At 47.3% G+C, this 16435-nt stretch overlaps 2 protein-coding genes and 1 long non-coding RNA gene across 3 annotated transcripts in view; 2 read left to right on the top strand and 1 right to left on the bottom strand.

The window, feature by feature from the left end:
• Positions 1-971, top strand: part of AHCYL2 (adenosylhomocysteinase like 2) — a 169219-nt gene extending 168248 nt beyond the window's left edge. The window contains exon 15 of the mRNA XM_083461244.1: positions 907-971. Within this exon, the coding sequence (XP_083317370.1) occupies positions 907-956 (50 nt within the window). The 3' untranslated portion in view covers positions 957-971. The remainder of the gene's footprint in view (positions 1-906) is intronic.
• LOC310687054 overlaps positions 1-16435 on the bottom strand; it is a 214686-nt gene that overhangs the window by 178010 nt on the left and 20241 nt on the right. The gene's annotated exons all lie outside the window — the stretch shown is intronic.
• The window catches only part of STRIP2 (striatin interacting protein 2), an 83769-nt gene that overhangs the window by 65119 nt on the left and 2215 nt on the right, over positions 1-16435 (top strand). Inside the window, exons 15-19 of the mRNA XM_083461108.1 lie at positions 120-217; positions 2298-2424; positions 4362-4462; positions 4599-4665; positions 9140-9244. Coding sequence (XP_083317234.1) covers positions 120-217; positions 2298-2424; positions 4362-4462; positions 4599-4665; positions 9140-9244 — 498 coding nt within the window. The remainder of the gene's footprint in view (positions 1-119; positions 218-2297; positions 2425-4361; positions 4463-4598; positions 4666-9139; positions 9245-16435) is intronic.

Below are 16435 nucleotides of genomic sequence, written 5' to 3' on the forward strand. Positions count from 1 at the left end.
CTCCACCCCCTGGGTTCTGATTGGGTAACTTGTTTAACTAATTCACCTCCAGCACTCTCATATGTTAACGTCACAATGCCTGATTTGGGGTCTGGGGCGGGTGTTCCCCCCTGCTACAGATAGCTTTGCTGAAGATCCTGTTAGCTGCAGCGCCAACTTCCAAAGCCAAGACGGACTCCATCAACATCCTGGCCGACGTGTTACCTGAGGAGATGCCGTAAGTGCTTGACTGATAAATCACCTGGTGGGTGACATCTGTGTAATCTCTCAGCGAGCTTGACCTGGGCAATGGGCGAAGGTCCATCAGGTTTCTGTGTGATGGATGTTGCGCACTTGTTGCAGATCAACTTTGCACATTCACTCCTAAAAATTGTGGTCTCCCACACCTTTCTCTTGGGAGCCAGGCTTACCCATTTGAGACATGGTCTTTTTGGATGTATACGTGAGTGTCTTTTTCCTCACGTTCCTTCGTTGCAGTGCTGAATCCTCAGAAGGCTGTGGCAGGGTTTACCGTATTTTTTGCTCGATAAGACTCACTTTTTCCCTCCCAAAAAGTAAGGGGAAATGTGTGCGCGTCTTATGGAGCGAATGCAGGCTGCGCAGCTATCCCAAAAGCCAGAACAGCAAGAGGGATTGCTGCTTTCGCTGCGCAGCAATCCCTCTTGCTGTTCTGGCTTCTGAGATTCAGAATATTTATTTCTTGTTTTCCTCCTCCAAAAACAAGGTGCGTCTTGTGGTCTGGTGCGTCTTATAGAGTGAAAAATACGGTAATATATATGCCCCCTACAGAGCAGCAATAATACCAAATTCATTAGGATTTGCAGACAGCAATAGAAGCTGTAGCAGTGGTTGGCATGTTAGAATATGGCTTCAGTGGACCTTCTGATTGCATTTAGGCTCTGCTAGTACTCTTAAAGGGACGCGGGTGGCGCTGTGGGTTAAACCACAGAGCCTAGGACTTGCCGATCAGAAGGTCGGCGGTTCGAATCCCCACGACGGGGTGAGCTCCCGTTGCTCGGTCCCTGCTCCTGCCAACCTAGCAGTTCGAAAGCACGTCAAAGTGCAAGTAGATAAATAGGTGCCGCTCCAGCAGGAAGGTAAACGGCGTTTCCGTGCGCTGCTCTGGTTCGCCAGAAGCGGCTTAGTCATGCTGGCCACATGACCCAGAAGCTGTACGCTGGCTCCCTCAGCCAGTAAAGCGAGATGAGCGCCGTAACCCCAGAGTCGGCCACGACTGGACCTAATTTTCAGGGGTCCCTTTACCTTTAGTACTCTTAAAATCTGTGTACCACCTTATACCCACAGGTCTCAGGGCAGTTCACAATTCTCTATCAGCTAATGAGAAAATAAATTACATTTAAAATGAGCGAAATGGAGGGGAATTCTCATGGCTGAGGTTTGACAGTTGCTCTAACCTTCCTTTCCGTGGGGTTTTGGCGGATGACCTTTTTTTCCTTCCACAAATCAGCCTCACTTGGGTGCCCTTGCTTCCTCACAACCCCACGGCCTCCTTAATTGTTGTTACAAAGAAAGATGGGGAAATGCAACCGTTTGCTTTTAAATAAGAATGTCAGACGTCTTAGCAGGAAGCGTTGGCGGTGAACTGCTAGCCTGAAGTAGGAATCCCATCAAAGAAAAGAAGTACCTGGTCCTCCGCTTGATTATTCATCTTTTTCATCGTTTTTCTCATTCCCTGACTTCTGGTGTGGCAGAGATGGGAGACCTCAGGCTCAGGGGCCAAATCAGCCGTCTAGGTTTGATTTGAGTTCCTATTGAAATGAGGCTGCTTTTTAATGTTGTATTTTACAGTGGTACCTCAGGTTACATACGCTTCAGGTTACAGACTCCGCTAACCCAGAAATATTACCTCAGGTTAAAAACTTTGCTTCAGGATGAGAACAGAAATTGTGCTCCAGTGGCGCGGCGGCAGCGGGAGGCCCCATTAGCTAAAGTGGCGCTTCGGGTTAAGAACAGTTTCAGGTTAAGAACGGACCTCCGGAACGAATGAAATACTTAACCTGAGGTACCACTGTAATATTGTTTTTAAGTTGTATCTTAATCAATTGTTTTATATCTGGTGTTAGCCGCCCTGAGCCCAGGCTAAATAAATAATAAATAAAATTTATTATTATTATTATCTCTGATTGGTCTTTGAAACTTTCCCCAACCCTCACCTTTTGCTGGAGCTGCTTCGCCCCCCTCCCTGTGTTGTTGTTTTTTCGCCTGGATTTTGAACTGGGTCGACGCTGAGCTGCTTTTAAGTTCTTCCTCCTTTCCCCCACCCCTTTCTGGCTTAGCATCACAGTCCTTCAGAGCATGAAACTGGGGATCGACGTGAACAGGCACAAAGAGATCATTGTGAAGAGCATCTCGGCCTTGCTTCTGCTGCTCCTGAAACATTTCAAGCTGAACCACATTTACCAGGTGCGTCTTCAGAGCAGTAATAAGGCTGACTTTGGTCCCTTTCCCTCCCAGGTTTCTTGGATTGGTGTTCGCATTTGGGGTTCTCTGTTATCTGTGGTTCTCCTAAGAGCGGTTCTTCAGACTGGTGTTTCGTTTTGCAGGGCATTCCGCAACCTGTCATTGATGCAATAATACTGCAGTAGAGGTGGATATATACAGTGGTGCCCCGCAAGACAAATGCCTCGCAAGACGGAAAACCCGCTAGACGAAAGGGTTTTCCGTTTTTGAGCTGCTTCGCAAGACGATTTTCCCTATGGGCTTGCTTTGCAAGACAAAAACGTCTTGCGAGTGTTCCGATTTTCCCCCCGCTTCCCCCCCCTTTTTCTAAGCCGCTAATAGCCTTTTAGCCGCTAATCCGCTAAGCCTTTAATAGCCGCTGAGCCTTTAATAGCCGCTAAACCGCTAATAGCACTAATCCGCTAAGCCGCTAATAGGGTTGCTTCGCAAGACGAAAAAACCGCTAGACAAAGAGACTCGCGGAACGGATTAATTTCGTCTTGCGAGGCACCTCTGTACCGTATTTTTCGCTCTATAAGATGCACCAGACCACAAGACGCACCTAGTTTTTGGAGGAGGAAAACAAGAAAAAAAATATTCTGAATCTCAGAAGCCAGAACAGCAAGAGGGATCGCTGCGCAGTGAAAGCAGCAATCCCTCTTGCTGTTCTGGCTTCTGGGATAGCTGCGCAGCCTGCATTCGCTCCATAAGACGCACACACATTTCCCCTTACTTTTTAGGAGGGAAAAAGTGAGTCTTATAGAGCAAAAAATATGGTACCTGACCTCCCACCCCCAATGTTATCACATTATTGCTGTCTGGAGGGGCACTCCTGTGCTATTGCACAACAGAAGCAAGAACACCCCCCAACAGTAGCATCTGTGGTATAAAGAGTTGCAAGATGAATGGGGGGCAGAGGAATTTACATGATTTCAGGAGGAAGCTATGGGACCTGAACCGAGTGGAAACAAAGCAGTATGACACACACACCCCATGTCTGCAGCCATAAATAGTACTGAAAGCAGGATTATGTATAACCACTCTCCACTGGTGTACAGAACAGGTTCGGGGTGAGGGGGATGGTCTTTCCAGTGTTGTAATATCAGCTTTTGGGTCTATCAGGTAAGCTTTTAGGAGCCGGAGGCAATGGCCAGCAGTCAGTCCTTGGGATGTAGTTTAGGAAGGCATTTTACTCCCATAAAAGGGTTAGACTGCCAGACCAAAAAGAGCTTTAAGGACATGTTGCAGCTGCCAAGAGGACTGTGCTAAGCCTGAAATGTGGGGAAGGAGAGAAATTGGAAGCTGGAGCCCATCAAGCATAGCTGTCAACCGTCCCTTATTTGGCGGGACAGTCCGTTATCCCAGCGCCGTGTCCCGCTGCTGTCCCTTATTGATGATGTCCCTTAAATTTCCCGGGTTTCAAAGGAAGCAGCTCCTCTCCCTCCCTCCCTGCCGGCCAGGGAGGAGGGAGGCTTCAACTGTGTTGCTTGGCTGCGTTGTTCACCCAATAAGGAGTCTAAGAATGACTGAGGGGGTGGAGCTTGCATGCCTTGTGCCAATCAAATCGGCTGCATTGCCTGGGGACTCGCCTTTGCTCAGCGCTTCCCAGCGGAGAGGTGACGGTGGTTTTCCTTGCTGCATCCCCTTTGCCGGGTTGCTGCGCTGTGGGAACCACCGCTTAAGGCTTCGTTTGGCTGCTGATCCCTTATTTTCGAGGCTGCTGGTCCCTTATTTTCAAATCTGTAAGTTGACAGCTATGCCATCAAGTGGTCCCATGTGAAACTTTTGACTGTCTGAAGAGACATGCCCAGCAGCAAATATTGGAAGTAGCTGTGGTGTTTGTGTGTGTGTTAGCTAACCCTCTTTCCTGTTTCATGTTCTGGACTCCCTTCTCTCTCCAGTTTGAGTATGTCTCTCAGCACCTGGTGTTTGCCAACTGCATCCCATTGATCCTGAAGTTCTTCAACCAGAATATCATGTCCTACATCACTGCCAAAAACAGGTAATGCCTGCATGAAAGTTAATCTCCCGTCCCTTCTGGGAACACAAAGGCAATTTTAAACCTGATGCGTTGACACCCGTCTGTAATGGCAGTGAACTGATGCATGTCTGTGTGTCTCCTTTGATTTCCCCTGAAGCATCTCTGTCCTGGATTATCCCTCCTGCACGGTCCATGAGTTACCAGAACTCAACGCTGAAAGCTTGGTAAGGAGAATGACGATTACTCTTCCCATCCACGTTGCCTGTGGGCTAGGCAAGCTACAATGTAGGGGGCCTCCATTTGCTCTCTGTAAAATGGGATTAATAACGCACTTGCTGATCGATTCCAAAGCCCATATTAAACCTACCATGCTGTCATAAAATAGTGTGCAAGATTTCAAGTTTCCCAGAACTCTTAATCAGACTGCCATATTACCAATACTGACTGGCAGCAGCTGTCCAGGATTTCAGGCAGGGAACACGCCCTTTAAAAGGGGGGGGAAGGGTGTGGCGCATAGCTGTCTATGCTTTCCCTTTTTTTAAGGGAAATTCCCTTATTCCGAATAGGATTCCTTGCAAGAAAAGGGGAAAGTTGACAGCTATGGTGTGGCGTTCTGGGAAAAACGACTTTGGCAATCCCTCCTGCCCATAGCCATCAACCGTCCCTTATTTGGCGGGAAAGTCCCTTATCCCAGTGCTGTGTCCCGCTGCTGTCCCTTATTGATGATGTCCCTTAAATTTCCCGGGTTTCAAAGGAAGCAGCTCCTCTCCCTCCCTCCCTGCCGGCCAGGGAGGAGGGAGGCTCCAACTGTGTTGCTCGGCTGCGTTGCTCACCCAATAAGGAGTTGGAGAACGACCTGGGGGTGGAGCTTGCATGCCTTGTGCCGATCAAATTGGCCACATTGCCTGGGGACTCGCCTTTGCTCAGCGCTTCCCAGCGGAGAGGTGACGGTGGTTTTCCTTGCTGCATCCCCTTTGCCGGGTTGCTGCGCTGTGGGAACCACCGCTTGAGGCTTCGTTTGGCTGCTGGCTGGGCTTTCTGCCTTTGGCTCGGAGGGGCTCAGAAGTCGAACATACCTGTGCCCTGAAAATCCCTTATTTTGGCTGCTGATCCCTTATTTTCGAGGCTGCTGGTCCCTTATTTTCAAATCTGTAAGTTGACAGCTATGCTCCTGCCATTGATCCCAAATGGGTTTTGACTATACATGATTTTGGCTTTGGGTGCGATCCCCAGAGCCTAACCCCTGTGTAAGTTGCAGGCTTACTGTAGTAACCAAGCAAGATGATTTATGCCTCTGCCTCTTGAAAAAAATTAGACTTGTTTGTGTGTTTCCACCCCCTCGGAATCTGCACTTGCTAAAGTGCAGACTGGGCCGTGACTGGCAATTTAAAAGGCCCCCATGAGCAGAGGATTTCTCCTGCGCACCGAAATGAATGGGCTGCCTATTTTAAGAGGGTTTGTTGCTGGGGTATGGATTGCTCTAATTTGAGAGGTACTCTTCCCTACTGCCATCAAAGTGCTGTACTCTGAAGCAACAGTGACCTCTAGTGGTTTACTAAGTGAGCAGACAGTGGTTAATGATTCCTTTGCTATGTGGCAGGTTTTCTTGGGGCCAAGTACAGTGGTACCTCGGGTTACATACGCTTCAGGTTACATACGCTTCAGGTTACACACTCCGCTAACCCAGAAATAGTGCTTCAGGTTAAGATCTTTGCTTCAGGATCAGAACAGAAATTGTGCTCCCGCGGCGCAGCGGCAGCAGGAGGCCCCATTAGCTAAAGTGGTGCTTCAGGTTAAGAACAGTTTCAGGTTAAGTACAGACCTCTGGAACGAATTAAGTATTTAACCATTAGGTCCAGTCGTGGCCAACTCTGGGGTTGCAGCGCTCATCTCACTTTATTGGTCAAGGGAGCATGCCTACAGCTTCCGGGTCATGTGGCCAGCATGACTAAGCTGCTTCTGGCGAACCAGAGCAGCGCACGGAAACGCCGTTTACCTTCCCGCTGGAGCCGTACCGATTTATCTAATTGCACTTTGATGTGCTTTCGAACTGCTAGGTTGGCAGGAGCAGGGACCGAGCAACGGGAGCTCACCGCGTTGCGGGGATTCGAACCGCCGACCTTCTGATCGGCAAGTCCTAGGCTCGGTGGTTTAACCCACAGCGCCACCCGCTTCTTGGGGCCAAACGTCCCACAAAAGATCAGTTTGGGTGGTTTTTTCCCTAGTCTTAAAGCCGCCCTGGGCCACCAGAATTGTATTGGCACTGCCACCTCCAAGATTCACTGCCTGAGACAGAGCTCTGATGTTGGCTACTTAGAGGGCCACCAGCCCTGGTCCATCCCACAGAGACCAGGAGAACGATGGTGCTAATTACGCTGACTAAGCCTTGATTGAATATTTAATTTCTATACTGCTTAATATATTGAAAATAACTCAAAGCATTGCTCTGTGCTTTTCCTGCCCTGGCCTCCAAAAGCCCATTTCCATTGAAGGCCCCATTTGTATTATACATTTAAAGCAGTTTGACGCCACTTTAAACAGTCAGGGCTTCCCCCATATAATCTGTAGTTTGTTAAGGGTGCTGAAAGTTGTTAGGAGACCCTCCTATTCCACTCAACAGAGTTTCAGTCCCCAGAGTGGTGTGGCAATCAGTCTCTTTTCCCCGGGAACTCTTAAGAGCGCATTTCTGCACGCTCTTTCAGACCTGAATTTGATGTACAGATAGTGTGTTTAAGAGAGAGATTCTCCTGGTTCATCTTAAAGGTTATGATGGAACATAGGTATGAATGTGGTTTATAGCGCAGGATAGTGCGCACCCCGGAAATGATCTCTTTCAGCTTCTGCCTTCTGGAAGAAGGTATAGGGTTATAAAGACCAGGACTAGCCGCCTGAGAAACAGTTTCTACTCAAATGCAATTCTGGTTTTAAACGCAGTATAAGGAGTCTCTATAGTATATTGTGGGATGCAGGTGGCGCTGTGAGTTAAACCACAGAGCCTAGGGCTTGCCGATCAGAAGGTTGGCGGTTTGAATCCCCACGACGGGGTGAGCTCCCGTTGCTCGGTCCCTGCTCCTGCCAACCTAGCAGTTCGAAAGCACATCAAAGTGCAAGTAGATAAATAGGTACCACTCCGGTGGGAAGGTAAACGGCGTTTCCGTGCGCTGCTCTGATTTCGTCAGAAGCGGCTTAGTCATGCTGGCCACATGACCCGGAAGCTGTCTGCGGACAAATGCCGGCTCCCTCGGCCTATAGAACGAGATGAGCGTGCAACCCCAGAGTCGGTCACGACTGGACCTAATGGTCAGGGGTCCCTTTACCTTTTATAGCATACAGTGGTGCCTCGCAAGACGAAATTAATTCGTTCCGCAAGTCTCTTCGTCCTGCGGTTTTTTCGTCTTGCGATGCACGGTTTCCATAGGAATGCATTGAAAATCAATTAATGCGTTCCTAGGGAAACCGCCTTCAGACCAGGTCCGGGGACAGTCTGTCCCCGGACCTCTTCTGAAGGCTGGGGGGGGGAGGGGGCTTTTCTTCCCACCCCCAGCATTTTAAAAAACCCTGGGACAGCGGAGGACTTCTCCGCTGTCCGGGGCGATCTTAAAATGCTGGCGGGCGGCATTTTAAAATCGCCCCGGACAGCGGAGGACTTCTCCGCTGTCCGGGGCGATTTAAAAGCCCCTGGGAAGGCAGGCAGGGGGACAAAGACTTTCGCCCCCTGCCCGCCTTCAGAAGGTGTTCCCGCTCCCCGCTTCGGAACAGTGTTCCGAAGTGGGGCGGCTGGGGCAGGTCTTCCCGCCCCCCCTCCCCGCTTCGGAACAGCGTTCCGAAGTGGGGCGGCTGGGGCAGGTCTTCCCGCCCCCCCCCCCCGCTTCGGAACAGCGTTCCGAAGTGGGGCGGCTGGGGCAGGTGTCCCCGCCCCCCCTCCCCGCTTCGGAACAGCGTTTTAAAACCTCCAGCATTTTAAAACCTCCCCGGGACCCCCCGCTGCTTTCCCCGGAGTGCTTTTAAACGCAGGCGGCTGGGAAGGAATCCCTTGGACCCCCGCCGGACTTCAAAAAAGCTTCGGGAAGTCCGGCGGGGGGGGGCAAGGGATTCCCTCCCAGCCGCCCGCATTTAAAAGCACTCCGGGGAAAGCAGCGAAGCGCACTGCTTTCCCCGAGCGCTTCTAAAGGCGGGCGGCGGTGTGGGAATCCCTTGGCCCCCCGCCGGACTTCAAAAGAGCTTCGGGAAGTCCGGCGGGGGGCCAAGGGATTCCCTCACCGCCGCCCGCATTTAAAAGCACTCTGGGCAAAGCAGCGAAGTGCACTGCTTTCCCCGAGCGCTTCTAAATGCGCTGCGCTTCCCCGCTGTCCCAGAGATTTCCCTATGGGCTTTCGTCTTGCGAAGCAAGCCCATAGGGAAATTCGTTTTGCGAAGCGCCTCCAAAACGGAAAACCCTTTTGTCTAGCGGGTTTTCCATCTTGCGAGGCGTTCGTCTTGCGGGGTACCACTGTATTGTATTTTAAAATGGGGTTTCAGAGTTTTTAGGGGTTTTTGAATGTCTTATGTAGATTTTTCAGTTTCATTGTTCTGTATGGGACAATGACAATAAAGATATCGTATCGTATTGTAGCTGTGCTGGGCCCAGGCTCTTTAAAGCTTTATCAGTCCTTACTAGCCTATTCATGCTGTGACTGCTTCCTTCCTCTTCAATTGCAGGAAGTGGGGGACAACAACCAGTTCTGTTGGAGGAACCTCTTCTCCTGCATCAACCTTCTGAGGATCCTCAACAAACTGACCAAATGGAAGCATTCCAGGACGATGGTGAGATGTCAGCTGGCTGAACTAGCCTATGTAGATATTACACGCTGAGCCGATGTGCTCCCGCAGTGTGTGTCGTGAGACCAAATATGTAATGAAAGAATGATTCATCTACTCCGCCGTATCTAGAGAAGAGAGCGTGAGCTGGCAAATTATGTGACGCCACCCCCAGCAATGCAGATGGCGTCAACTTTCCAAATTTCATGTGGGTTTTACAAACCCGTGTTTCAGATGTCTCTCATTTTTCGGTCTCTACAGCCACAGCAGACGCCATAACTTCCCAACAGTTTGACTTCACCTCCAAAGGTGTACTCCTCCTTTGTCTCTCGAGGCAGACAGATGCCAACAACAGAAACACATTTTTCAGATGGCTTTCCCCCCTAATTTTATATATATATATATATATATATATATATATGCAGGTTTTGGTGTCCTCGGGTGTCTTCCCGTGTAAAAGTTGGGGTGTCTAGGCGACGTTTCGACGAGGTCTCACTCGTCATCTTCAGGCTGGTGCTTTCGGCTTCTTGTTACTGGAACAGAGCGGGATCTCAGTGTTTGAGTTCCTATAAATACTGTAGAGGGGTGTGGTGTATTGCCTCAAAAGTTCTGGGCAGAGGGGAAGTTCCCAGGCTAGTGTTCTTTTCTTCTTTTGTTCCTTAATTACTTGAGGGATATCTTGAGTGATTTCTTGAGTGATATTCTGAGTACCACTTAGGTGGGTCATTAGGTGTGGATTAGTTGCTAAAGCCTTCGTGTCTTGACCTCTTGAATTTGTGAAGAGTTTTTCTGGGAAGATGGCTGTACTGCACTTAGTTGTGCTTTGGCTTGGCTTCGTGTATAGGGGCGAGCTGTGGTTTTTTGCCCTGTGCCAGCCAGATCTGTGTAGGGATTGCAGGGGGGTGCAGCATCCGGAGGTGCCACTATGGTTTGGTTACTGGATGGTGTCTGTAATTTATCTGTGGAGAGGGTCTGGGTTTGGGTCTGGTGTGGTTGATTGGTGGTGGCGTTCTGTGTGCCTCTGGATCTGGTGTCGGTTTTTGTGGGGAGGGCTAATTTCCAGATGTCTGGCAGGCGGGACGTGTCGTCACGCTTGTTCATGTTGTGAGGGTGTTTCTCTATCTCGATGGCTTCCATGATTATTCTCTTGTGGTGATGTTCCATGTTAAAGAGCAATTTGGAATCTGCAAAATTAATTTCGTGTCCTGTTTCTTTCATGTGTTGGAAAAGAGAGGAAGATTTTTCTTCTTTTTTGACGGCATTCTTGTGTTCTGCGATACGTGCATTTATTCGTCTGTTTGTTTGTCCAATGTACGTGGCTGGGCAGACTTTGCAGGGTATTTCATAGACCCCTTGGTTTTCCAACTGGATTTTATCTTTGGGGTTTCTGAGGATATTGGCTATTTTTTGGTTGGTGCAAAAGGCTGTTTTGATATTGTGTTTATGGAGGATTTTGCTAATTTTATCTGTAGTGCCCTTGATATAAGGAAGGAGGGCCATGCCATTGTTTTCTTCTGTGTCTTGGTTTTTGGGGGGTGTTTCTTTTTGGATTAGCTTCGTAACCCTGTTTTGCTGGTATCCATTGGCGATTAACACATTTGAGAGATTCTGTAACTCAGTTGTCAAGTGGTCTTTGTCAGCCAGGCGTTTGGTTCTGGAGATGAGGGTCTTGGCTACGGAGTTTATTTGTGCAGGGTGGTGGTGTGATTGAGCATGTAAGTAGCGGTTGGTGTGTGTTTTTTTCCGGTAGATAGTGTGTCCTAGGGAGCCATCCGGTTTTTTGTAGATTAGGACGTCAAGGAAGGGAAGCTGGTTGTTGGCTTCTATTTCCATAGTGAATTGTATTTTGGGGTGTAGGCTGTTGAGATGTGTGAGGAAGCTATCTAGTTTTTCTTTCCCGTGTGGCCAAATTACAAAGGTGTCGTCAACATATCTGAGCCAAAGTTTGGGTTTGTGTTCTGACTTGTCTAAAGCATTGGTTTCAAAGTGTTCCATGTACAGATTTGCGATGACCGGTGAGAGGGGTGATCCCATAGGTGCTCCTTCTATCTGTTTGTATCTTTGTCCATTGTGGATGAAGTACGTGTTGGTTAGGCAGTGGTTGGTCAGGTCCAGGATGTATTCGGGGGGATTGTATTTGTTTTGAATGGCTGTCAAGGCTTCATTAATGGGCACTTGTGTGAAGAGAGATACAACATCGAAGCTCACAAGTAGGTCATCGGGATGTAGGTTTTGCTTCTTTATTGTTTCTATGAACTGGAAGGAGTTTGTAACGTGTGAAGAGATGGATTCTGCATAGGGCTGAAGTTGCTTAGCGAGAAATTTAGCGAGATTTTGTAGAGGTGAGCCTATGGAGCTGACTATTGGTCTGAGTGGTGTTCCTTCTTTGTGTATCTTGGGGAGGCCGTAGAGTTTGGGGCATCTGGATGATTTTTCTCTGGGGATGATTCTTAGCTGGATTTCTTCACTGATAGGAGAGGCTTTTATTTTGGATTTGGTGGTTTTTTCCAGATAGGTGGTGGGATCTGTTTTTATAGGTTGGTAGGTAGGGTCTTGGAGTAGATTTGATAGTTTTGCTTGGTAGTCCGATGTGTTCATCACAACAGTGGCATTACCTTTGTCTGCTGGGAGAATGATTATGTTGTTGTCTTTCCTCAGGTTGGTGAGTGCTTTCTGTTCTTCTTTGTGTAAATTGCTTCTGGGTGGTTTGCTGGAGCAGAGGATGTTGGTGACTTCAAGTCTGATTTTATTGGCTTCATCTGGGTTGATTTTGGTTAGGCTAGCTTCGACTCCGCATATGATGTTTTCCGTGGGGATGCGTCTCGGGGTAACTGCAAAGTTGAAACCTTTGGAGAGTACTTTGGTTTCAGTTGAGGTGAGGATCCTGTCTGATATGTTATGTACTGTTTGTTTCATGGGTTGTTGTGGAGGGTGGCTGGGCTTCTGGCGTCTCTCTAGTTTGTGGAGTTTGTTGGTGTGTGTGTCTGTCTTATGTGAAGTCTCAGTTTCAGCTCTCCAGACGGCTAGTTGTTTGCATTTGTCCCAGAGTGCAGGGTGGATTTTGTTACAGAGTTTGAGGTGAAGAGTGAGCAGATCTTTGTTGGTTTGGTTTAGTAGGTATCTTTTCTTATGTAGTTCGTTTCTGATTAGGGATAGTTCAGTTCGTTTCAGGATCCTTTCGGTAGCTGGGGTTTTAGAGTGGAATTTAAGTTGGAAGCATGTGGGAATTAAGTTGTTGTCTCGGCAGTTGCGTAGGAACAAGAGATCACATAAGATGGTGGCTCTTCGGATTTCTAGTTTCTCGTAGGTTCTTGTCAGCTGGAAGGTTTCCTCCCCGTAGAGGTGAGATATTTGTTTTCGTAGATTTTCACGGGTACAGGAATGCAGGTTTTGGTGTCCTCGGGTGTCTTCCCGTGTAAAAGTTGGGGTGTCTAGGCGACGTTTCGACGAGGTCTCACTCGTCATCTTCAGGCTGGTGCTTTCGGCTTCTTGTTACTGGAACAGAGCGGGATCTCAGTGTTTGAGTTCCTATAAATACTGTAGAGGGGTGTGGTGTATTGCCTCAAAAGTTCTGGGCAGAGGGGAAGTTCCCAGGCTAGTGTTCTTTTCTTCTTTTGTTCCTTAATTACTTGAGGGATATCTTGAGTGATTTCTTGAGTGATATTCTGAGTACCACTTAGGTGGGTCATTAGGTGTGGATTAGTTGCTAAAGCCTTCGTGTCTTGACCTCTTGAATTTGTGAAGAGTTTTTCTGGGAAGATGGCTGTACTGCACTTAGTTGTGCTTTGGCTTGGCTTCGTGTATAGGGGCGAGCTGTGGTTTTTTGCCCTGTGCCAGCCAGATCTGTGTAGGGATTGCAGGGGGGTGCAGCATCCGGAGGTGCCACTATGGTTTGGTTACTGGATGGTGTCTGTAATTTATCTGTGGAGAGGGTCTGGGTTTGGGTCTGGTGTGGTTGATTGGTGGTGGCGTTCTGTGTGCCTCTGGATCTGGTGTCGGTTTTTGTGGGGAGGGCTAATTTCCAGATGTCTGGCAGGCGGGACGTGTCGTCACGCTTGTTCATGTTGTGAGGGTGTTTCTCTATCTCGATGGCTTCCATGATTATTCTCTTGTGGTGATGTTCCATGTTAAAGAGCAATTTGGAATCTGCAAAATTAATTTCGTGTCCTGTTTCTTTCATGTGTTGGAAAAGAGAGGAAGATTTTTCTTCTTTTTTGACGGCATTCTTGTGTTCTGCGATACGTGCATTTATTCGTCTGTTTGTTTGTCCAATGTACGTGGCTGGGCAGACTTTGCAGGGTATTTCATAGACCCCTTGGTTTTCCAACTGGATTTTATCTTTGGGGTTTCTGAGGATATTGGCTATTTTTTGGTTGGTGCAAAAGGCTGTTTTGATATTGTGTTTATGGAGGATTTTGCTAATTTTATCTGTAGTGCCCTTGATATAAGGAAGGAGGGCCATGCCATTGTTTTCTTCTGTGTCTTGGTTTTTGGGGGGTGTTTCTTTTTGGATTAGCTTCGTAACCCTGTTTTGCTGGTATCCATTGGCGATTAACACATTTGAGAGATTCTGTAACTCAGTTGTCAAGTGGTCTTTGTCAGCCAGGCGTTTGGTTCTGGAGATGAGGGTCTTGGCTACGGAGTTTATTTGTGCAGGGTGGTGGTGTGATTGAGCATGTAAGTAGCGGTTGGTGTGTGTTTTTTTCCGGTAGATAGTGTGTCCTAGGGAGCCATCCGGTTTTTTGTAGATTAGGACGTCAAGGAAGGGAAGCTGGTTGTTGGCTTCTATTTCCATAGTGAATTGTATTTTGGGGTGTAGGCTGTTGAGATGTGTGAGGAAGCTATCTAGTTTTTCTTTCCCGTGTGGCCAAATTACAAAGGTGTCGTCAACATATCTGAGCCAAAGTTTGGGTTTGTGTTCTGACTTGTCTAAAGCATTGGTTTCAAAGTGTTCCATGTACAGATTTGCGATGACCGGTGAGAGGGGTGATCCCATAGGTGCTCCTTCTATCTGTTTGTATCTTTGTCCATTGTGGATGAAGTACGTGTTGGTTAGGCAGTGGTTGGTCAGGTCCAGGATGTATTCGGGGGGATTGTATTTGTTTTGAATGGCTGTCAAGGCTTCATTAATGGGCACTTGTGTGAAGAGAGATACAACATCGAAGCTCACAAGTAGGTCATCGGGATGTAGGTTTTGCTTCTTTATTGTTTCTATGAACTGGAAGGAGTTTGTAACGTGTGAAGAGATGGATTCTGCATAGGGCTGAAGTTGCTTAGCGAGAAATTTAGCGAGATTTTGTAGAGGTGAGCCTATGGAGCTGACTATTGGTCTGAGTGGTGTTCCTTCTTTGTGTATCTTGGGGAGGCCGTAGAGTTTGGGGCATCTGGATGATTTTTCTCTGGGGATGATTCTTAGCTGGATTTCTTCACTGATAGGAGAGGCTTTTATTTTGGATTTGGTGGTTTTTTCCAGATAGGTGGTGGGATCTGTTTTTATAGGTTGGTAGGTAGGGTCTTGGAGTAGATTTGATAGTTTTGCTTGGTAGTCCGATGTGTTCATCACAACAGTGGCATTACCTTTGTCTGCTGGGAGAATGATTATGTTGTTGTCTTTCCTCAGGTTGGTGAGTGCTTTCTGTTCTTCTTTGTGTAAATTGCTTCTGGGTGGTTTGCTGGAGCAGAGGATGTTGGTGACTTCAAGTCTGATTTTATTGGCTTCATCTGGGTTGATTTTGGTTAGGCTAGCTTCGACTCCGCATATGATGTTTTCCGTGGGGATGCGTCTCGGGGTAACTGCAAAGTTGAAACCTTTGGAGAGTACTTTGGTTTCAGTTGAGGTGAGGATCCTGTCTGATATGTTATGTACTGTTTGTTTCATGGGTTGTTGTGGAGGGTGGCTGGGCTTCTGGCGTCTCTCTAGTTTGTGGAGTTTGTTGGTGTGTGTGTCTGTCTTATGTGAGGTCTCAGTTTCAGCTCTCCAGACGGCTAGTTGTTTGCATTTGTCCCAGAGTGCAGGGTGGATTTTGTTACAGAGTTTGAGGTGAAGAGTGAGCAGATCTTTGTTGGTTTGGTTTAGTAGGTATCTTTTCTTATGTAGTTCGTTTCTGATTAGGGATAGTTCAGTTCGTTTCAGGATCCTTTCGGTAGCTGGGGTTTTAGAGTGGAATTTAAGTTGGAAGCATGTGGGAATTAAGTTGTTGTCTCGGCAGTTGCGTAGGAACAAGAGATCACATAAGATGGTGGCTCTTCGGATTTCTAGTTTCTCGTAGGTTCTTGTCAGCTGGAAGGTTTCCTCCCCGTAGAGGTGAGATATTTGTTTTCGTAGATTTTCACGGGTACAGGAATGCAGGTTTTGGTGTCCTCGGGTGTCTTCCCGTGTAAAAGTTGGGGTGTCTAGGCGACGTTTCGACGAGGTCTCACTCGTCATCTTCAGGCTGGTGCTTTCGGCTTCTTGTTACTGGAACAGAGCGGGATCTCAGTGTTTGAGTTCCTATAAATACATATAAATATATATATATGTGTGTGTGTGTGTGTGTGTGTGTGTGTTTTAACATATCATTTTCAACAGTAATTAAACATACTTTTACATCTTATAGTTTTTTTTTACTTCCATCAATCACATCTGAACATTTTCCAATCAATTCACTTAATATACATTGCTTACTTTCACTATTACATTTAAATCTCACAACTAATATCTCTATTCTTTCTCTACTTTGCAATGTTTCATATATTTCTCCTTACAAAACTTCTTGTAGTCCTACTAGCGTAATTTGTTGATTACAGTTGCTCTTCAAATAGTTTTGTATATTTCTTCCAATCTTCTGCGAATCTCTGGTCCTGCAGGTTTCGAATCGTTCCTGTCATTTTATCTAATTCTGCATAGTCCGTTAATTTTGTCTGCCATTCTTCTTTCGTCGGAATTTCTTCTTGCTTCCATTTCTGGGCTAACAATATTCTTGTCGCTTTTGTTGCATATAAGAACAATTTAACATCTTGTCTATTAATATCCTCACCTATAATACCAAGTAAAAATGCTTCTGTTTTTGTTTTTGTTTTAAATTTTAGAGATGTATTTCCTGGGCTTTGAATGTAGTGTGTGTGTGTGTGTTTTAATGAACCTGTAAAGGTAAAGGGACCCCTGACCATTAGGTCCAGTTGTGACCAACTCTGGGGTTGCGGCGCTCATCTCACTTT

Source organism: Podarcis liolepis (assembly GCF_965112155.1).
Source record: "Podarcis liolepis genome assembly, chromosome: 10".
NCBI lineage: Eukaryota > Metazoa > Chordata > Lepidosauria > Squamata > Lacertidae > Podarcis > Podarcis liolepis.